The sequence below is a fragment of the Galeopterus variegatus genome, unplaced genomic scaffold (assembly GCF_000696425.1).
Source record: "Galeopterus variegatus unplaced genomic scaffold, G_variegatus-3.0.2 Scaffold279, whole genome shotgun sequence".
In the NCBI taxonomy this organism is placed as follows: Eukaryota; Metazoa; Chordata; class Mammalia; order Dermoptera; family Cynocephalidae; genus Galeopterus; species Galeopterus variegatus.
Window position 1 is genome coordinate 57,740 of NW_007726390.1, and position 23,881 is coordinate 81,620.

Sequence of the window (23,881 nt, forward strand, 5' to 3'; positions counted from 1 at the left end):
TTTTTTTTTTTTTTTTTTTTTGGTGGCTGGTTGGTATGGGAATCTGAACCCTTGACATTGGTGTTGCATGTTCTAACCAACTGAGTTAACTGGCCAGCCCCTTTGAGCTTCTTTATTTCTCTCTTTATTAGGCACAACCCAGTACTGTCATATCCTACATGCCTTCCTGCCCAGGAATGTTGGGATGGATGACAGTAACACCTTTAGTGATCTAATATAATATAGATCACATGGCTGTTTGATACACAGAGTAGAATTGATTTGTCCTCTGCAGCTGTTTTAATGGGCTGTAGGGTAGAAGTGATTAACATTTGTATACCAAAACTATTGCTGGCTCTATTTTGCTGGCATAATACCTGTGGCCTAACTGAACTGATTGCTGCATTTAATTTCTTATGCTTCTATAATGGGCTGAAAGTTGAAATCCTAACCCCCAAAGGTGATGGTATTGGGAAATGGGGCTTTTGGGGGGTGATTAGGTCATGGAAGCATAGTCCTCGTGAATGGAATTAGTGTCTTTATAAAAGAGGCCTGAGGAAGCTTGTTTGTCCTTTCTGGTATATAAGGAGTATGTGAGAATGCCAGGAGAAGGTGCTGCCCATGAACCAGAAAGCAGGCCCTCATCAGACACCAAATCTGCTGACCCCTGTATCTTGGACTTTCCAGGCTCCAGAACTGTGAGAAATAAATTTCTGTTGTTTATAATCTGCCCAGTTTATGGTATTTTCTTATAGCAGCCTGGGTGGACTAAAACAGCTCCTAGTCTCTACCTTTCTTTTACTGTCTTGTTTCTAACAACTGAATGTAAAAACAGATTCCTAAGGATCTGTTTTCACATCAAATGACCCAGCATTTACTGATATCACCAGGAAGTAAATCAGAGCAGTGGATTAATTTGCCAGTTATAGTGTGTCCACAGTGATCTTATCTTTAGGTCTTAGCATATACTTATTTTTGGTTCTCTGGGCCAGTTTCTCTGGTTGTCATGGCATGAAGTTTTCATTTTGGAGGAGATGATGGGAAAAATGGGGAAAATGGGGTTTAACTATTACATGTGGTTTTAGAAACTTCAAAAGATATTCTATAAATTAGAATAATGCCATAATTTGGAATGGGATTTTTTAGTTTACAGAGTGCTTACACATGTATTTTATTAATCCCTACTGTAACCCTGCAGTAAGACAGTGTCATGTTGCAGATAATAAACTGAGGCTCAGAGGGATAACAAGGTAGAACTAAAATTACAGTCAAAGGCTTCTGAGTCCTTAAACAGTTCTTTTTCTGCTTTGTACCATCTATGACGTCACAGTTTACACCATCTGAGCAGATGTGAAGATTAGGTTGCCAACAGTATTTAATAGCCTGAATTATTTTGTAACCTATGTAAGCCATTTATTCTTCCTGTCTGATGATTTTCTAAATATATTCCTCACATAAGTTTCTTATAACTTTAGTCTTAGGAGTTTCTTAAATGTTTTCCTGCCCTGCTTTTTGCATATGCTCAAGCTTTTGCATCTGTACTTGTGAGCATTCTAAATATTGACTATCCAGATCTTTTACTTCTTTTTCTCCTCTGTTCTGCTTTTTTTTTTCTTTTAAGATTTGTTTTTCTTTTGGTTTCAAATCAATTTAGAGCTTAAATTCTGAGATGATTATGTTTTATTTACAGCTGGTTAATCCTCCTGAGGAGTACTGTTTTGACAGTCTGATGTTTGTTTGCCATCTTCCTGATGTCCTTCTCTTTAGTAATGTGAATTTTTTCTTCAATATTTTTTTAACTTTACTTTATTTCATCATATATTCTTCTAGTGTCTACCAGGTAAAAGAAGTGATCACCTCTACCTTGAATAAAGAGCTTTCTAGAGAAATTTATGTTTGACCTAAGAGAAGGGCGTTATGGCATGTTTAAAGGCATGGAGTCATGAAGGAGGGTAATGCATTCAGATTACTCAAGAGGTTCTGATTGGAGGGAGCATTGGGAATAACGTAGAAAAGGGAAGAAGAAGAAAACTGGATAGATAGGCAGGGGCTAGAGTGAGGTGGGCCTTTTCATACCGAAGATTTGGATTTTATCTTGAGAGAATGAAACATTGGAAAGTATAAAATGGGGAAATAACTTGAGCAGATTTGCATTTTTTAGATTACCACTTTGTCAGCAGTGTGGAAGATAAATGGAAAACTGAAAAATTAAGATTGTAATCACAGAGAGTCATTAGGGAGTTATTATAGTCTTCCAAGTGAGAGGACAGTGAGGGCTTAGGGTGACACTTCTTGAATGGTTATTGGAGGGATGGAGGAAGATATTAAGGAAGTAGAATGTATAATATCAATGCATTATGAGCAAGGATAAGTGTAGTACAGGTTAAATCTAATGTTTTTGCTCTGGTTGGATTGTAGGAGAAGAACAGATTTCCTACCCAAACCCACCTTGGGTGGCAGAGGGAAGCTAAATAATGGTTCATTTTGACATACTGCATTTAAGGTGCCTGTTGCACAATGAGATAAAAGTGTCCAGTTAGCAAATGTATATATACGTCTGGAGTTCAGAAGAAGATAGTACTGGAATTAAAGATGCAAAAATTCTCAGTAATGTAAACCAGTGGTCTCTAAAATGGGTATGCGAACACCATATTTGGAGTGTTGTAATGAAAATGTTTTAGTTTATATTTACTTCTATATCATTTTTTGATTTTTCTTTTTTTAATTTTTTAAAATTTTATCAATATACAGTGTAGTTGATTTTCATGTCCCTTTACTGATTTCTCCCTCCCCCACCCTTTCCCCCTTCCCACCAGTCAACATCATATCTGTTCACTTGTCTTAAGTTCAAGGAATTGTGGTTGTTGTGTCTTCTTCCCCACCCCTCTCCCATTTGTTTGTGTATTTATTTATTTATTTTTGGCTCCCACAAATAAGTGAGAACATGTGGCATTTCTCTCTCTGTGCCTGACTTATTTCACTTGGTATAATTTTTTCTAAGTCCATCCATGTTGCTGCAAATGATAGTATTTCATTCTTTTTTTATAGCAGAGCAGAATTCCATTGTGTAGATATGCCACATTTTCCGTATCTACTCATCTGATGATGGGTATTTGGGCTGATTACAACTCTTGGCTATTGTAAATAGTGCTGCAACAAACACTGGAGTACAGGTATCCCTTCAACATGATGATTTCCATTCCTCTGGGTCATATGGTAGATCTATCTGCAATTGTTTGAGGAACTTCCAAACCATTTTCCATAAAGGCTAAACCATTTTGCAGTCCCACCAACAGTGTGGGAGGGTTCCTTTTTCTCTGCAACCTCGCCAGCATTTATCATTCTCAGTCTTTTGGATATTAGCCATCCTAACTGGAGTGACATGGTATCTCAAAGTGGTTTTGATATGCATTTCTCGAATGCTGAGTGATGTTGAGCATTTTTTCATGTGTCTGTTGGCCATTTGTATGTTTTCCTTTGAGAAATGCCTATTCAGCTCCATTGCCCATTTTTTAATTGGGTGACTTGCTTTTTAGCTGTAGTTGTTTGAGTTCCTTGTATATTCTGGATATTAATCCTTTGTCAGATGTATATTTTGCAAATATTTTCTCCAACTCTGTTGATTGTCTTTAACTCTGTTAATTGTTTCTTTTACTGTGCAGAAGCTTTTTAGTTTGATATAATCCCATTTGTTTATTTTTCCTTTGGGTTCCTGTGCTTTGGGGGTCATATTCATGAAGTCTGTACCCAGTCCTACTTCCTGGAGTGTTTCCCCTATGTTTTCTATAGGGAGTTTTAATGTTTCAGGGTGTATATTTAATTATTTAATCCATTTTGAGTTGTTTTTGGTTTATGATGAGAGGTATGGGTCTAGTTTCATTCTCCTGCATATGGATATCCAGTTTTCCCAGCACCATTCAACCTGGTGCTCCCACCACAGCATCTGTAACTTCCACCACAAAGCTCACTTTCATAAATTAAAGTGTTAGCTAGAAAATGTAAAATTATATTTAGCATATTCTGCTTACCAAAGGAAAATTTTAGAAAGTTTTCTATGTTTTAGGTTTGGAGAGTTAGCTTTTGGGACATCTTAATTATCCAGAATACTACGTTTTGATAACCAAGATATTATTATATTAGACTAATTTCAATGGACGTGTCAAGTAAATAAATTACATCTGAATAACTGAAACTGTATTTCTATAAAATGAATTTTAACATTATATATCAAGCTTTGAAGTAAAAAGGCCTTGGTTTGGCTAAATCTAATGTACTTTTTTGGTAACCAAGTTTAAAGATAATTACCAAAATACCAAGACACCTGGTCTCTTCTTGGTAATGCCTAACAGCTTTTGCCTGACCTATACAGGAAAATCAAAGTCTACAGTACAGTTTCCAAAGGAATCAGCTGCCTTTTGGTTTTCTAATTCAGAAGGAGCCCTAATGCCTCTGCTGTAGAATACAGCTACAAGGAAGAAGAGAGAGTCTTTATCACGATTATCTACCCAGTCCCAACTACTGTTTAAAAACTACAAGTATTTATGGGCTATAGTTTCTGCCCTAATGGAGTCATATATGCCTGGTGGCCTAAATTATAACTTAGATTGCATTTTCTGTAAGAAAACATTATAAAGGATGGTTTGGTGGAAATAGCACATTAATACATTTTATATATATATCTATATGTGTATATATATATATCTATATGTGTATATATATATATCTATATGTGTATATATATATCTATATGTGTATATATATATCTATATGTGTATATATATATATATATATATATATATATATAAAATTGTTTAAGTGGGGCTGATCTGGGACCTTAACCACCATTTACAGCATTAATTCTATGAGAAGTATACTTAAAGGTCCCAGATAGAAAGTTTACAACAAACCTTAAGAATGAATTACAGCGTTTTCCCTCACTTTTCACCTCTTTCTTTTCTATCTTCCTTGTCTCTCATATCTCCTTCCCCCTTTCTAGTGTCTTCTTTTCTTATTTCTAATCCTTGTTGATTTCTTCTTCCCTTGAATACCACTGCTCCACCACTCGTATTTTCCCTTGCTTTGGGACTTCCTTTCTCTTAAAGTCAAGTGTGGTCAGATTTGCCCTGTGAGTTTCTACAGTAGTGAGTTATAGGCATGCCTTGGACCCTAAGTGGGTCAAGGTGTAGAGGCATGGCTAAGCTGGAAGAACAGGTCCTTAAGACTTCTTCTCTCTACGTATCATATATTGCCAGAGTAAAATGAGGATAGTTCTCAAAAACAGTTCTCAAAAACAAACCTTTGGAAATCTTATAGTTGTTCCTTCTGCCTCCTGTTAGTAAGTGTAGCTTTTTATACATAACTATCTATATTGCAAATTTTTCCCTATGCACACATAAGAGATCCACTCAAGCCTTTGCGTAAATGAAATGTTCATAGTGGAAAATGGACCTTGGAATTACTTTCCAGTCAGAAACAGCCCATGTCCTTTTGATTCCAATAAAGGCCTTTCTTTAATCATGATTTGCTTCAGGTTATAATTAGGATAATGACTTAGTTATTTTCTGATAAGAAGGATATTAGTGCTAGTCTTCATATTAAGTTTAAATTGACTTTCAATAAGTGTTGTAAATGCTCAGGACATATGGGTGGCAGAAAAGGAAAAGGGAAAGGTCAAAAAGATGTACCACCTAGTAATTTCTGCTATATCCTACTCATTTTACCCAAACTCAATTAGATGGCCAAGCCTAGCTGCACAAAAAATTAAGAGGAGATTATAAATAGATTTTTAACTATTTAAGTTGGTATTCTGTTAGAAGGAATAGGAGGGAAATGATATAGGATGGTCATATAGCAGTTCGTCCAAAATATGTGATACTTCTGTTTACTGAATACAAAACCAATATGTGTATATTGTGAAAATGTCAAACAGAAATTTGTGATGTAGAAACTGAAAATTCCTTATATTCCCACCTCCCATAGATATCTGTTAATAACAGTGTTCTGTTCGTTCTTCCACTTCTTTTCAGGACATATACCCATGTATATACTGTATACATGGATTATACCATTTATACAAATATATACACAGACATATAAACATGTACTATAATTTAGTATTTCATTTTTGTTGTAGACATTATTCCATGTCAGTAAATGTAGACTTCTTCTAAATGTTATTCACTATGGATGTTTTATCCATCTGTTCATACTTTTATTTATGTAATGAATATTTTTAATACCTACTATGTGCCAAGCAACATGTATTTCTCCAGTCTCCTGTTGATAAAAATTTAGGGCCATATTTTGTTGGTGTTCTTTTGTTTTCTATTACAACAGTGCTGAAGTAAACATCTTTATACTATCTCTGGACATTTTAGCAATAGTTTAAGTAAAACACATTCTAGAAGTACAATTTCTCTGTAAAAAAGCATCAGTGTTTTAGGTTTTAAAAGATACTGCTTGCCCAGGATTTCTCAGCATCAGCACTGTTGACATTTTGGGCCTGATAATTCTTTGTTGGGGAGGAAGAGGCTGTCTTGTGCATTGTAGGATGTTTAGTAGCACCCCTGGCCTTTACGCACTAGATGCCAGTAGCACCATCAATGGTCCCCTGTCATGACAATCAAAAATGTCTTCAAACCTTACCACATGTCCCTAGGGAACCAAAATCTTCCAGTTAAGAACCATTATACTAGCACTTTTCTCTTCTCCTCTTCCTCTGCCTGGTGAACAGGGACAGCCTGGCGTGTGGTGTCAGAGCCCAAGCTGGATGAAGACGTATTGTCATGGGGAGCAGCCTAGTGTGAGATATTGGAAACCAAGTAGGGCGAGGAGGGGCAATGGCTTAGTGTGGAGTATTAGAACCGAAGCTGTGTTTAGGGCATTTAGACATGGAGGCAGCCTGGCATGGGGTGTTCTGAGCCTGAGCCAGGGTAAGGAGGATATCCATATTGGAGAGACAAGGACAATTCAGTCCATAAAAACGGGGTTCTACATTTGTATGACGAAAGTTCCATTTAGTGTGGTTTCCCAGCTTTAGAGCTTAGACCCTATGGAGATCGGTTCCTGACTTGATGATTTAATATCTATTACAGCATACAATTAGGGATTTCTTGGCTGATGTCTCATTATTTAGAAACATTTTAATGGTAGAAGTAACTAGGCCAAGACTACAGCTCACAGCTATCTGTTGCTCATCTACTAACACCTGGAAAGTACTTTGACCATTAAAATAATCTCGTGTTTGTAACTGACTCTAGCAAACATAATGTTGAACCAAAGAAGCCAAATAAAAGAGTATATACGATTCCATTATATAAATTTTTTTAAAGCAAAATTAATCTGTGGTGCTAAAGGTTAGGATTGTGTTTACCCTTAATGAGGAGGGAGAGATTGCTCCTGAAAGGGAGATGCAAGAAGGGGGCTTCTGGAATGCTTTCTTGGCCTGGGTGTAGTTACACTTGTAAAAGACCATTGGGCTGTATACTTATGATTTGTGTATTTTTCTGTATGTGTGCCATCCAGATTTCAGTGAAAAGTTCACCCCCCAAAATCCCGTCATTTTATCCTTAGAAAATAGTCAGTTTCTTCCAAATCAAAGGATAATTATCAGAAAGTAGACTGTTAATGACTGAGAGACCACTGCAGCATAAAACAACTAAACAGGTTAACAAGCACTGTTCACATTGAGGAAGACCCAGTTTGGAGCACTAATGAAAGTGTGCAAGCTACCAAACTTGCCAACCATAGGGTAATGATGAATGTGATATGCCTCATTCAGCAACATTCAATACATGTTTTTTGAAATCATACTTTATGATAATTACTTTTACTATTAAGTTCTCTAGATACATGAGGACATAGTGCTTGTATTTAAGAATCTCATAAAAGTGAGGAAGACTAAACAGAATACAGTTAAGATAAACATGAACAGATGTGCACAGAATTAATTCAGTGAAATCATGGAGAAGGGAGAATGACTTCCTGAGCAGATAAGTATAGAAGTTAGCTAAATGAAGAAAAGGGGTAAGAACTTCCCAGATAGAAGAAACATCATATGTAATATACAGAAGTGAGACTCAGCACAACACATTCTGGGAACTGTCCTTGTTTAACAAGGAAATTACAGGGGTCATTCACATTATCTTATGTATCCCAAATCCTACCCTCGTGCTTGTTCATGGTAACACTCAAATGTTAGTTAGATGAATACATACCTAAAGTTATATCAGGTATGTGAAGAGGTGGTCAAAAGAAAGATCATGAGGAACTTATAAACCATCCAAGGCAGCTCAGAGTTTATCTGGAAAGCAGTGGGGAATGAATTTGAGTATTAGTATAATATGGTTTGTTATTTTATTTATTTTTTCAATTAATTTATTTATTATTGGAACATAGTTGACTGTACATATCTGTGGGGTACAGCATTGATATCAGTACCTGTCTGCAATATGTGGTGTTCAAATCAGGGTAATTAGTACCTTCAACATTAGACGATATAATCAATTTTTGTGGCCCTTTACCAATTTCTCCCTTTCCTCCCTCACTCTTCCTCTTTCCCACCCCTGATAACCTTAGTTCTGTTCTCTTCTTTTGAAAGCTCAACATATAATTGTGATTGTTGTATCTTTATTTATTTGTTTGTTTGTTTGTTTGTTTTAGCTCCCACTTACAAGTGAGGACATGCAGTATTTCTCTTTCTGTTCCTGCTTATTTCACTTAACATAATTTTCTCTAAATTCATTCATGTTGCTGTGAATGGCATTCTTTTTTATGGCAGAGTAGTATTCCATTGTATAAATAATACCACCTTTTCCTTATCCAGTCATCCAGTGATGGACATTTAGATTTCCTTCAGCTCTTGCCTATTGTAAATAAGAGCTGCAATAAACATGGGAGTACAGGTATCCCTTCGACATGATGATTTCCATTCCTTTGGGTATATACCCAGCAGCGGGATTGAATGGCCACAGGTATCCCTTCGACATGATGATTTCCATTCCTTTGGGTATATACCCAGCAGTGGGATTGAATGGCCGTTCTATCTGTAGTTGTTTGAGGAACCTCCATACTATTTTCCATAATGGGTGCACCAATTTACAGTTCTACCAACAGTGTTGAAGAGTTCCCCTTTCTGTACATCCTCACCAGCATTTCTTATTCTCTGTCTTTTTGATAGTAGCCAGTCTAACTAGAGTGAGATGGTATCTCAGTGTGGTTTCAATTTGCATTTCCTTGATGCTAAGTGATGTTGAGCATTTCTTTATGTGTCTATTGGCCATTTGTATGTCTTCCTTTGAGAAATGCCTATTTAGCTCCTTTGCCTATTTTTTAATCAGGTTATTTGTTTTTTTACTGTTAAGTGTTGTAGTGTTGAAACTAGAAATACTGTTTAGATAGGAGGCTTTTGAAATAAACCAAGCAGGAAATGATAAGAGTGTGAACTTAATGATCACAGGCCTGATGAGTAAGGAATGAATTTGAGAGTGATTTAAGTGATAGAATAAATAGTACTTAGTGTCCAGATATAGTTATAAGAAGCATTTGGGGAGGAGGCATCTTGGGTGACTCCCATTCTACCTTGGGTGACCAGCTAAATACTGTGCCATTCACTATGATAGGAAATACAGGCTCAGCACAACTAAAGAACCTATATTTCTTGGAGAGAGGGTTAAAAGGGTGTTTTTCCTATTTGAGAATAAAGATTGCATAGTATAGTAAAAAGAGCTTGAATAAACCTTGGGATCAAACTTTAATTGGAATCTTAGTTCTTACATTATTTGAATCATATGTACTCTTTTATTTGGTTTCTTTGGCGCAAACTGTGGATCTTTGGGCAAGTTATTTAGTTTTACTAAGACTCAGCTTACTCATTTGTAAAACTGGGAAAATAATAGCTATCTTTTAAGCTTATTGTTAAGATTAAATGAGATAGGGCCGGCCCGGTGGCGCACTCGGTAGAGTGCGGCGCTTGGGAGCGCGGCGGTGCTCCCGCCGAGACCCATCCGTGGTGCGGGCGCGACACCGAGGGTTGCGATCCCGTTGCCGGTCGCAGTACGGGCGCGACACCAAGGGTTGCAATTCCGTTACTGGTCACGAAAAAAGACAAAAAGGAAAAAAAATTAAATGAGATAAACTTCTGGGTCTATAAGATAATAACAGCTGTCCAAATCTAAATCTCTCCACATGTCTCCCCAAAAAGCCATAGACGGAAAATGACATCACACATACTCACACATACCTACATACACATGCACACACATACAAACCATACATAATTCACACTGTCAGTATTACTACAAGATAGATGATACCACAAATTTTTAATTAACTTTGTGTCAAGAAACAGCAAATTACAGCAGCTCCTGTTGCTGCTGCAAACCTGTGAGTGTTGAGAGTGAGGCAAGGAGAGACTTAAAAGACTGAAAATTAGGGAAGTGGGGAAGCAGAGGCTAAAATAAAGCACAGACAAAATCACCAAAGAAAGATAAATGCCAGCAGCACTCAATGCCAGAATACAAACAGGCTTGGGACTTAGTAATTTATAGAACTAGCAACAGGGAATGGGTGTGAAAGTGAGAGGGTTCAGAAGTAGCAGCATCAGGGTAGCATTGCTACTGGAGGAGGAGATAATGAAAAGGTGGTGCCCCTCAGAGGCATGATATTGAGGGTAAAGAAGGAAGAAAGGAGGAAATTAAGGGTCCTGGGGAAATTAAGGGTCCTGAAGAAATGGAGAAAGGGTCCTGGAGAAATAAGGCACAGCACCCCATCACCCCACTCACACACCCACCAACTCCACCATAACATCATCCATTAAAGGAGCACATCTTTACTAATCTACAGAAGTGAACACTCTTAAACTAAGAACCCTATCCACAAAATGCCCAGGAATAGAAATTAAAGCAATGCTACACAAAGCTACTTTAAGAGGAATATAGAAAATGTAAATAAAAACATTTCAGCTGATAAAAATTCTTTCCCCAAAAGCAAATACAAAACAAAGGGAAACTATATTAACCCTCCAATCAAATAAAATATCCTCCAGCAAACTTGTGGACACATAAAAAAACAAACTTAGAAGCATAAATCCAAAATCTAAGACAAAAAAACAAAACAAAAACAAGAAGAAATGCAACAAGATTTGATTGAACTCAGGAGAGAAATTGAAGAAAAAGACAAAGCCATCTCAGAAATGGAGAGTACATTAATTACAAGGTAACCAAGGAAGAACAGATTCAAATAAAAATTTAGTAAGGGACACTGGTGAAAGGAAGGAGTACAACCAAGAAAATGAAAGTGAGGTGCAGAAAGAATAAAAAGCTTCAGAGACAAAGTAGTTGTAATGCAATACAGGCAAAAGAAAACCCAACATACCTTTTTTTGTTTTGTTTTTGCCAGCTGGCTGGTATGGACCAACATACTTTATAATCAGAGTCCTGAAGAAGAAAAACAAATTGATAGAACAGAGCTAATTAAACCATAATCCAAGGAACCTTTTCAAAAGTAATAGAAAAGAAACTGAAATTTACATATTAAAAGGTCCCACCTTGGAAAGATTGATCCAAACAACTCTGGTCGTAATGTACTAAAACTATTAGATTTTAAAGTCCTGCTGAGGGAAAAAAGAGATCACACTACTAATAAAAGAAAATTAGGCTTATATCAGATTCCTTAAGAAAACATTCAAGACTGGCTGGTTAGCTCAGTTGGTTAGAGTGCAGCCTTGTAACACCAAGGTTTGGATCCCCATACCAGCCAGCTGCCAAGAAAATAATAATGTTCAAAAGAAGGCTACAGTAGAGCACCATTTAAAAAAATTCAAATAAAGCGCTAGGTAGCCAACCTTTTCTTCAACTATCTGATAAACTTTGAACATGCAACAATTTAGGAAATAATTAGTGAGAATGCTGAGAATTTAATATATTTAAATGTAGATCCAAGACTACAGTTGTGTGAACATGGGTATAATTGTTATGTGTTCTGACAAAGTAAAAGGAATAAAACTAAAAGAAAGTGGATGGAGGGAAAAATCCCACATACAGACCAGCTCCCGCTCACTGGCTGAGCGAGGCGCGGGAGCAACACCGAGGTTTGCGATCCCGTTGCCGGTCCCCGGTCCGGTACGGGGGCAACACTGAGGGTTGCAATCCGTTGCCGGACACGGAAAAAGACAAAAGACAAAAAAAAATAAAATAAAAAAATAAAATAAAAGTCTGGGTGCAACAGCAGTATCAACATACAAGATTGTGGCTACCATATCTCTTTTTGGGAAGTTGAATCCTAAAATGTATAATTGTGTGATTTCTCTTTTCAGAGGCTGATAAAATACCGGTAATGCGTGGACAGTGGTTTATTGATGGTACTTGGCAGCCTCTAGAAGAAGAGGAAAGTAATTTAATTGAGCAAGAACATCTCAGTCGTTTTAGGGGTCAGCAGATGCAGGAAACTTTTGATATTGAAGTGTCAAAATCCATAGATGGAAAAGATGGTAAGACCAATTAATACATTTAATATATTCTGTAAACCAAGTAAATTGTTGGTAAAGTTTAGAGTAGTTCATAAGTTTGATATAGTAATTCAGGAAGGTTAGAATTTATAAAATTTGATTTTTAAACTTTTGATTATTATTCTAGAATTTAAAACTTGATGAATTTCTGAACTGTTTCAATTTTTATTTTACTCAGTATGTATATGTTCAATGGCATGACACTAACACAATTTATAATTAATGTACAAATTGTTATAAGGTACTTCCTGAATTCGTTCTTCTTGGTAATGTTTTAGTTACCAAAAAGTTTCTTGTCTTTATATCAAAAGAGCAGTTTTGAAAATATTTTAATGTTGGGTTTTTTTCCATGAAGTTTAAAAAAAGCACCTTAATTGTCTTTGTTTATCTCTTAGCTGCCTCCCTATTGATCACCATATCGATTTTTAATTTGAAACAGTCTCTTCCTTACATTTTCTTTTTTTCTTTTTTTTTTTTTTTTTTTACTACAGAAGTTTTATTTATATAACTTCTTATGAAGTAGAGTTTGTACACAAGGTAGGGTGAAAATTAAAACTGCCTATTCTTACATTTTCTTATTCAGCATTTGGATATGTTTGCAATAGTTAAAAATATTATGTAATAGCCAAGAGTGCCAGGTTTTCATTATGTGTCTGAATCTTGAGTTAACTTCAAAATATGTGGTAAAGTTAAAAATACTTCTATTGTTCCATTTACTGCAGGCAGTGGGATCAGCTATTCTGGTGAGTATAACTGTACAGGTAGATTAGAATTTGTCGCTTTCTCTAAATTTTTTTTTCCCTGAAAGCATTTCTTCATCCATGCTTGCCTTTATTTGGGAGGTTTCTTGGCGAGCCCTACTGAATTTAGTGAATTAAAATACAAATTAAGTGATTTTTTTTTATTCCCTTCATAAAACATCTCTAAAGCAGATAAATTCAATATTGATAACATAATGCACAGAATGCAGCTTTGAAAAATGAATTATGTGGTTGGAAGTAATTATTTATAATAGTTAATGGCAAGACAATAAGCTTTAAGTTGGCTGATGATTTTTTTCTTATTATTGTTAGTAACATCCCACGTTTTTCTCTCTTCCATCCTTTGCTCTCTCTTACCTCTCTGAACATATATATATACGTACACATTTGTATATAGGGAAACCTTATAGCAGGGAAACTATATAGTTTCATTTTATTCCAAATTAAAATACCTTTCATATCTAGTTGATTAAAAGTCTACATAACTGAGAAAAGTTGTGATTTCTGAATAAATTGGCAATTAAATCTAACAAATTTTTATAATAATAGTTGTCTATTATGTCCCAGATAATAGGAATTTAAATATGCTTAGGAATTTTAAATATATTATCTCATTTTCCTATTCTATAGAGTCAAATATGTCTTTATTTCACTGTAAATTTCAAAATAAAGGTTCTTTACATATCAATATGTAAAGAAAAGTTCAGTGTGAGAACTGTAGCTATAGTAGCAGCTTGCTATAGAAACAATACTTTGTTCTGGTTATAGCAAAAATAGCACATTTTATGTATCTGTGATCTTATGTTAGCTACTGAAATATTTTATAACCTCTCATCTCTACTACCAGAATAATCTCAAAAGCTTTCTTCATAGTATTTGAAGGACAGACTTTTTATCATAAAATAGTTTCATTGCTATTGGAGAAGGCTGAGTTCTAGGGGTTTTTCCCTTCTATTAATTCTCCTTAGGTCATATGCCTCAAAAATGGCAGTTTACCTTAACAAACACAGTTTAGCCATGCAAAATTCTTATTATTAATGCACGAAAAAAATCCAAGAGCTAGGGGGGGACAAAAGATTATTATGAAAAATATAAGTTGATTGTTTCCTTTTCTCATACTGTGTTCAAAACATCTTTTCCATTTGCTGATTCATACTTTGGAGGTTAGTCATCAGGTCTAAACGTTTCATCTCTAGATCCCACCTATTTGGAATCTTGTTTCTATGACAATAAAAATTAGAATTTCACATGTACTTTTTACTTCTACTCCCTTCCTTAATGTTAGCAGGACACTGCAGCTTTCTTCAGAGTGCCCAAATTTAAGTGTCTGATATGAGAACATGGTTTATTTGTGTGAATAGATTTTTTTTTAGTATGTCTTTGAGTATGTATGTGTGTCAATTCTAGAGTTTCGATTAAGGTTATTATAGTAATTTTGTTATCTTATACAATGAGTGGTAAAATTTTCATTAGTAATAGAAGAATGTTAAACTGTTAAAACACTTTTACACTGAAATCTTTCAAAAATTATTCCTTGAGGTTCGTTAGAAGAAAAAATTGATTTTTTAAGATGTGCTGCAGCACATAGATAAAGATTCAGCATGTTTTGTTATTAACAAAGATTATAAATTCAATTCAGTATATTTACTGTTGTCATAATTTTTAGTCATTTTATTTGTTATTAAGTATTAAACATACATTTATATGTTAAGATGTAACATTTGACTTTGAATAGTGTGGGAAATTTTGTTGTACCTTGGAAAATTGTAACTGGTCTTAAGGAAAGAACATTTGCTGTCCGGAAAGTCACCATTTGGGGGAAAATACCTCAAACTTACCATATCTACAAAGATAAAATTATTATAACCTTTTGATTATTTTGCTTTTATCTCTAAACTTCTGAAATCGTATATTTCATAAATTTGAGGGAGCAATATGTCTTTTCCACCTAAATTTTCACACATATAGATGATAAAGCCTTAACTCTTCATATCATCAGGAGATTTTGAATGCTTCCATGTGTGGATAGTATTGTGCTAGGCACTTTTGTGAAAGAAATAGATACCGTTTCTACTCTCAAGAAGTTCTAAACCTACTAGGGAAGACAAAACCAACAAATGAGACCAGTTACAGAAGAATAAATACAAGATAACATAGTAGACAGTGAATATTATATATTCTGAAAAGATACTTGAAGTAAAGAGAGGAGGTGATCACAGTACAGCAGTTATTCAAATAAGGCTTTCTGAAAAAATTCTACTTAATTGAAAACATTTTAAAATACTGTATTTAGGGACTTTTATTAAGTGCTCTAGGGAATTTCAAAGAAACTAAACAGAATTCTTGCCTTCAGGGATGTTAAAATAAAATAATTTTTTTTTTCATGACCTTTTCTGGTTAGTGTAGCTGTTGCCACAGATAGCTTGCATGTATTTAATATTTTCCTCTTTGTTAATTTTCCTACTAATTTCAAAATGAACATTGAATTAAAGAGGGTGATGAAAGTTTAGTATAACTCATTTTAGCATGCAAATAAAGATAACCCTCAAAAATATCATTACTTTTTGTGATTTAGATACTTTAAACCAAATTTAGTTCTCTCTGAGAGTTAGAATGAAGATTGATTCTCTTCACACCCACCCCCTAGGCTAGGAAATGTTTATCTAGCAGCCTAACAAAGGAAAGTCTGTTGTTTCACTTGAGATGAATCATACAAATAAAATCAGGCCTTCAAGTAAGTAATTTGGTAAATACTTAAATCTAGTACTAGATTAGTGTTTCACTCATTTTACAATTTATTTATCCCAGCACATGCAGTAACCAGTAGAAATGATTGAGCTAAATGGGTTAGTGCTGCACATCACTCTGATGAAAAAAATGTATAACCTCAATTCAACAGTAAGTAAACATTAGACAAACTCAGATTAAGAGCCATTCTACAAAATAGCTGTCCAGTACTCTTCAAAAGTGTCAAGATCATGAAAGACAAGGAAAGATTGAGGAATTTGTCACAAATTAGAGGAGACTAAAGAGACATGATAATAAAATACAATGTGTGGTGCCCTAGATTGGATTCTAAAACAGAAAAAGATATTAGTGGAAAAACTAAGAGATCTGAATAAAGTCTATATATTAGTTGATGGTATTGTACCAATATTAATTTCTTAGTTTTGATAATTATACTACAGTTACGCAAGGTGCTAACATTAGGGGAAGCTGGGTGAAGGATATATGGCAACTCCCTGTGCTATTTTTGCTAGTTTCCTTTAAGTCTAAGATTATTCCAAAATAAAAAGTTTTTTTAAAAAATGCCAGTAGAGGGCCGGCCCGGTGGCGCACTGGAGAGTGCGCCGCTTGGGAGCGTGGCAGTGCTCCCGCCGAGGGTTCGGATCCCATGTGGAGACTGGTTCCCGCTCACTGGCTGAGCGTGGTGCGGGCGCAACACCGAGGGTTGCGATCCCATTGCCGGTCCCCAGTACAGGCACGACACCTAGGGTTGCGATCCCATTACCGGTCAGTAAAAAAGACAAAAAGGAAAAAAAAAATGCCAGTAGAGGAATTAGAATGAAATACTAAAAACTATTTAATTAACCCAAAAGAAAGCAGGAAAAGAGGAAGAGAGGAACAAAAACAGGTGAGACAAAGAGAAAAATAAATGGAAAAATAGTAATTCTAAATTTACCCAAATCAATAACTACAGTAAATATAAGAGAACACTTCAATTAGAAGGCAGGGATTGACAGATTTGATAAAAACGTTAAGACCTGACTACATGCTATCTACAAGAGTCACACTATCAATAAGGTCACAGGTTGAAAGTAAATTTTTTACTGTTCAAGCTAATTTGGGGTGTTGTGGCAGCACAGATGTTGGTGGCTCTGTAAGGATTTACCCCCTTTAACTGTTTGGTGGATAAAGTGTTCCTGTTACTGATGCTGGATAAGAATATCCTATACTATGAATATAGCATTTCAAAAGTCAGTAAAAAGCATGGGGCAGGGTGGAGGTATATGCTGCTAACCTTTCTAACCAGATTTCCTTTTCTTCTTTCTTTGGTGACTAAGAAGATTCCCACCTTCTAGCTTTTAGTTATTATTTAATTTTTCTAAGTTTATTTCACTTAATTTCTTTGAGGTATTAGAAAGATTGCCAGGAGTTTTCTTGGTGGGATTTGAGATGTGCAAGACTGCTTCCTAGGGGTTGGAGTTTTCCTCGTTGCCAGGTTTTATAAAGGGAAAAGTTATTGAGTTTTTCTATTCTAGGGATTAGTATGTTATCAGCAACATCCTTCGGTGATACTCAGTTGCTTTCAGAATTATATAATGAAGACAATTTCTTTTTCCTTTCTTTTTTTTTTTTCTTCTTTTATTCATTTTATTTTGAAGAGAATTTCTTTAAGAGATTAATTAGTAAGGAAATTTATTGAAAGTAATTTTAGTATTGCAAATCTTTTTTGTTGCTGTGTAAGAGTTTCATAAGTAAAAGAACATTTTTGTTAAATGTTATTGTATAATACAGTTGCATTTTCAGTTGTGTTTTTGAGCTTATGCATACTTTTGCTGATAGTACATAAGAATTCCTAACTAAAACTTTATTTTAAAAAAAATAAAAATTAAGTAGAGCTTTCTAGCACTTGAATTTCACTTAATGGTGATCCCTGTTTGGATTGATAGTAAACAGTAAATCCTTTTTTTCCTCTACTCTACTTGTAGTTATATTCCTAATTCTATGCTTTGGGTTGAAAAAAAGTTAAGCTGTCTATGCTACAGGATGTGTAATAAATAAAGCAAATGACTTTCAAGTAAAAATAATTAAATTTGAAAGGAAGGTAAAGAATCCTGTGTATTTAATTTTGTGAAAATGTTTTAAATAAATATGTTTCTGTTTTGGGGGTGAAGAAACTTTTTTTCTCTATTCTGTATATTGGGGTTTGTCTTTTTTTTAATCCTTAAATTATACCATTCTTTTAGAAAGGAAAGCCTTCATTTTTGTATCCTGACTAGCTTTCTGAAAGTGTTTGCATCATTTTAAAATGTCATCAGATGGTCCATATGTTTCCCATTAGTTCTCTTTTGGAATATGAAATTGGTTCATGTGAGTTTTACTACTAGATTTACAAAATCTAGTTTTTGTTACTTTGAGTAGTAAAGTCTCAAGTCTATGTCAATTTGAACCACTTTGATATGTTATCATCTTTTTCCTATTGAATTTTTTGTTTAAACTGTTCCTGATCTAAGAGGTGCATCTTCTCCTCAATTAAGTGACCAGAAGGCGCATGAAAGAAGAAACGTTTCAGTGAAGAAAATTGCTTCAACTTTCATTTTCCACCTCTCTGTGACATTGAAATGTTTTTATAATCCTGATGTAACAACCCAGCTTTCAGTCCTAGTCTATAGTTTTTATAGCCATCTAATTACATGTAGGTATAGTTATGAAGAGCCTTGAAAAAACAAATCTTTACATATATTTCTGCTGTATATGCTACAGATTTGTTGTATTTCTAGTACTATTCAACAAGAATTAAGTATTTTTGTATTTCAGCAGTATTTAACCTTTAAATGTCACATTAATGTAGAAGGGAGTGAGGATGAAAATCAAGTATATTAGTGCATAAATTTGAATTAAACCATAAGGTTTTGTGATTTATTAATTGAACTGGTAGAAACTGATTCGTAAGGTTTAATTTCAAGTGGTCTTTTAAATAGTTGCTTACTTAAAATATAAAGAAATGTATTGAAATATAACTAGCAAAATTTGACAGGGAAAATGTTGACTTTAAGGTTATCTACTGATTTGCCAAATATTAAGTCTATGCCTGGCTTTACTCTGTGTTGTCTGTTTCATGCTTACAAGATGTCACAGCATACATTTTTACTAATGACGTTTTTTTCATTATTTTATCACTAATAAATCTTTTCAAAAAGGTCAGTTAAAAGTAAAGCTTCCGGGCCGGCCCGGTCGCGCACTGCTACAGTGCGCCGCTTGGGAGTGCAGTGGCGCTCCTGCCGAGGATTCGGATCCCACATACAGACCGGTTCCCGCTCACTGGCTGAGCGAGGTGCAGGCGCAGCACCGAGGGTTGCGATCCGGTTGCCGGTCCGGTACGGGTGCGACACTGAGGGTTGCGATCCATTGCCGGACACGAAAAAAGACAAAAAGGAAAAAAAAAAAAAGTAAAGCTTCCAATTTGATTTTTGTTTTTTAGTAAAAGTTGCATTTTTAAAAGCCTTTTAACAACTTCAACAGAGTTGTGAAAAAAATATTTCGTTTGTGAGGGAAGATTCTGTCATACTTCAGTAATGGAAAGCATCGAGTGGAATGTATACTGTGGTATCTTAGGAAAGCTACATTAGATATCTGAAATGTTACTTATTGCATTCTCAATTTGTACATCAGCTGTCGGCTCTGTCAGAGTCACAAATTTGGTGAGAGTAAATAACCTTAGCATTGCAAAGATGAAGTTTATAAATCTCTTAAGCATTAAAAAGGGCCATGTTCTGTTTTTTTATTCTGTCTATGCAAAGACATTAAATGTGGTAATCACATAGTTTTCTTTAACTAATAAATTTCTATATCATTTGCCTTTTTTCTTTCAGTAAAAGTAGAGTATGTATTTGATAAACATTATTGTTTTGCTTTGCTGATTTTAAATTAGAAATTATACAAATAAAGCATTTAGAATAATGTTTGTCAAATACAACTCATTTTTTAAAGTAAATGCTACAACAAAAAGACAAACTGGCAAACCTCATTTAAAATTTACTTTGAAGCTGAGTGTTTTTGCTTTCTTAGTTGTCCACCACCTCCCTCCCTTCTCCCTCCCTTCTCTGTTCAAATGGAGAGGATATAAGGAGAGTACAGATGCCGCAGGTCTTAAGCGCAAGCGTTCCCAAGGTACAGTAACTGTAGTCTATTTCTCCGTGTAGTTACGTTCCCGGCGTATACAATTCAGTTGTGCTTAAAGCTTAGAAATTATTAGTGTTTAAAGTCTGTTGTGCTATTTTGCTTAGTTTTACCTTGTTATATGTGTGTATAAACATTTGTAAACTGTGTATAGTAACGGCATGTTTGCCAATATTAAGATAATGTGTGGACGATTTCAAGAGGAACAAATTTTACCATCTTAACATAATACTTAAATATCTCGATCTTGTAGTTTCAGTGTTTTAAGCATATGTTGCTCAAAACTATTTTAACGAAAATGTGGCTTAAAAACATTAGATCAAAAGGCTTAAAGTAATGAATTGGAGCAGATATAGAATTAGAAAAGTAAATTGTTAAACCCTTGTAAATGATTTTTTTATCAAAACTATTTTAACGAAAATGTGGCTTAAAAACATTAGATCAAAAGGCTTAAAGTAATGACTTGGAGCAGATATAGAATTAGAAAAGTAAATTGTTAAACCCTTGTAAATGATTTTTTTTAAAAATTTATGACAAGTTCTTTTATTTAAAAAGCGGACCTTGTACATTGTTTTCTTTGGAACTGAAGATATTATTAAAGTTTATTATATTAATTGAATTTTCGTCTTAAGTTCTGTGTTAGTAATGTATCCTGGCAGGTAAGTAAAATGTAAACTTTTTCATAAATTTTTAAAATTAGATTTGTGACATAACTAAGAAGTACATTTTCTTGTAATGTACTCTGCATTTTAGTAGGGAATAGATTTTCATAAAAATTTCTTGTGATCTTGGATCTTGACCAGAGCTATATCTTTGTATTTGGCTTTAGGCTATGTTCAACCCATTTTTAAATCAGAAGAGTTAGACTCTGCCAGTAACTAGCTTTGTGGCAAGTCACTTAATCTCTTTATACCTCTGTGTCTTTATACATAAAATGGGGAATAATATTTTGCCTTAAAAGGATATTAAGAAAATAGGCATAGTGATGTGAAGGTGACTCATTTTTGAAAATGGACATGTGAATTTTTCTTACCTATATACCAGAGGTATAGAGGAAAGGTTTAAGGCCTTCAGAATACAAGAATTATCAAATAATGAATTGGTGGATATATTATGTCATTTTTCTCAATTCATTGCTTCCGCAAACATTACTGAATTTGTGATGTGTGCCAGGTACTTTGCTAGAGCACTGAATTTGGTGCTAGGGAAACAAAAATGATCAAGACACAGTTCCTGCTTCACAGAGTTTATGAATTCCTGGAGTTCATAGGTTTGGATTTTTTTCTTTAATAGATCTCATTTTCATTGAGCATACCCCCAGTTACAGAAATGCAATATGTATACTGATGTGAACATTATGGCAGGAAAACATTTCTTTAATTTCTTATTATTAAAACATCTTTCAACTTTAGATTTCTGTTATGATGCAATATCCAGTGCTATCTACTCCAAAACTATCTTATATTCTAATAGATTATTCTCTTCCCAGTTTAAAGATAGATTTTTTTTTTCCTCTGAGCCTTGTTTTGTCCTTTGCTGAGTGAAATTTTTATAGATCTTTTGATATTTTTAGTAATCAACAGAAGAAATGGAACTAAAATTTCTGTGTCAAAGCTATTTAGGACTTTCAAATAGGTATACATCCCTTAGACCTAAGGAACAGTCACATCACCTGGGAAAGTAGTTCTTTAATAATCAAAATGCATCTTAACTATGCATTAGAGATTACAATTATGTTAGTTAGGTCAGTTACTCCATGCTGTTTTAGCCAGTTGCCATTTCCTGTAGCATGGTTAATTATTTATTAAAAGAAGGCCCATCCATTACTTGCTTCACATATATATTTTTTTTCATTAAATTTTTATTTTGTCAATATACAATGTATATGATTATTATGGCCCATCACCGACACCTCCCTCCCTCCTCCCTCTATCCCCTCCCCCCCAAGAATGTCCTTTCCGTTTGCTTGTTGTAACAACTTCAAAAAGGTATAGTTGTTATATCTTCTTCCCCTTCACATATATTTTTTAACGAGATAGTTTTTGATTGTAATGAGTTACATAACTGAATTGTTAGATAATATTGATTCAGTTATCTGCCTATTACAGTTTTTCACACAAATGAAGTTTGTTTTAGAGACCTTCATATTAGTTTTTCCTTTTTGCAACAGCTATTCATAGCTTCAAGTTGAGTCGAAACCATGTGGACTGGCACAGTGTGGATGAAGTATATCTTTACAGTGACGCAACAACATCTAAAATTGCAAGAACAGTTACTCAAAAACTGGGATTTTCTAAAGGTGATTGTTGAATATTACTATAGTTTGTCAAAATTTGGGGAATCTGGCTTTTTCTCTTTTTTTTTACAAAATTGTTCAGATTCTGGTTTTAGTATATTTTAAATATGTATTAAATTCAGTGACGAGTGCTCTGTTAAATGAAACTTTTATCCAGTTGATTGAGTTGACATGTATTCATCAGTGAATAATTATATATTTAGAAGGATCTGATAAAAAGATTAAAAATTATCTTTTATACTTCTAAAACCACAAAAGCAGTCAAACCTGAGGCAGTGAAAGTAAAATGTGGCAATTGAAATATAATATTAAAGAAGATGATGACTGAATATTTTTCATTGGATTTAGTGACATGGAGGTCATTGGTGACTTAGATGGATTGATGGGGCAGAAGCCAGACTGGCATGGGTTGAAGCTTAAGTAGAAGGTGAGGATATAGAGGCAGTGAGAAAAGACAGCTCTTTAAAGGAGTTTGATTAATAGAAAGAAAAAAGAGAGTGGTTCTTGGGGAAGATATGAGAGCGTTATCTAAAAATAAATGTTTAAAAAAATTTTGTCTGATAAAATTTAACTCTCAGTTTTTAATTTTAATTTGTTTGATAACAGTTGTGCTTGAATATCTTTTTATATGTCTATTAGTCAGTTGTATTTGTGAATTACTGTGTCTTTAGCCCATTTTGCTATTGGAATGATTGTATTTTTACTTTTTAATTAGTAAATTCTCTCTTTGTTATACCTAGTTAATTAGCTTATTATGTGTCATATTTTGCCTAATTTTCCCAGTGTGCCATTCATCTTTTATATTTGCTTCCTGTTATTTTTTTATATAGGAGTTTTAAATTATTATGTATTCAGTCTGTCCTTCCTTCCTTTTTCTTTTTCCTTATGGTTTTTAGCTTTGGTGTTATACCCAGTTCACGCTCTATCAGAGCTGATCAGTAAACATCATCTTATAAATTTTATTTCCTCTATCCCCAGTGAAATGTTTTCTTAATATTCCTTTTACTTCCTTAAACATTTTAAACATTTTTTCTTAAATATTATGAAAATGCTATTTCTCAGCACAAGTAGTAAACTTAGAATTATAATTTTTCTGCAGCATCAAGTAGTGGGACCAGACTTCATAGAGGTTATGTAGAAGAAGCCACATTAGAAGATAAGCCATCACAAACTACCCATATTGTATTTGTTGTACATGGCATTGGGCAGAAAATGGACCAAGGAAGAATTATCAAAAACACTGCCATGTAAGTTCTTTGATAAATACATCCTACATCTAGTCTAGCATCTAAACTTTGTCCAGAGCATAAGAGATATTAACAGAGTTTCATCATTCCACTGCATGTTTCTCCAATGCCAAATATTTTGATATCTTAAATAGATCAAGTTTTTGGACCAAATTTTGAGAGTAATTATCTAGATGATGAGGGCCGGCCT

At 34.4% G+C, this 23,881-nt stretch overlaps 1 protein-coding gene across 4 annotated transcripts in view; it reads left to right on the forward strand.

Moving 5' to 3' along the window:
- DDHD1 (DDHD domain containing 1) overlaps positions 1-23,881 on the forward strand; it is an 88,380-nt gene that overhangs the window by 16,917 nt on the left and 47,582 nt on the right. For 2 of the 4 annotated variants that reach the window (XM_008566938.1, XM_008566936.1), the window contains exons 2-4: positions 12,293-12,466; positions 22,319-22,447; positions 23,544-23,691. In XM_008566938.1, the coding sequence (XP_008565160.1) occupies positions 12,293-12,466; positions 22,319-22,447; positions 23,544-23,691 (451 nt within the window). Of the gene's footprint in view, positions 1-12,292; positions 12,467-13,206; positions 13,228-20,037; positions 20,140-22,318; positions 22,448-23,543; positions 23,692-23,881 lie in introns of all 4 variants that reach the window. The other 2 variants (XM_008566937.1, XM_008566935.1) reach the window with 2 other exon arrangements.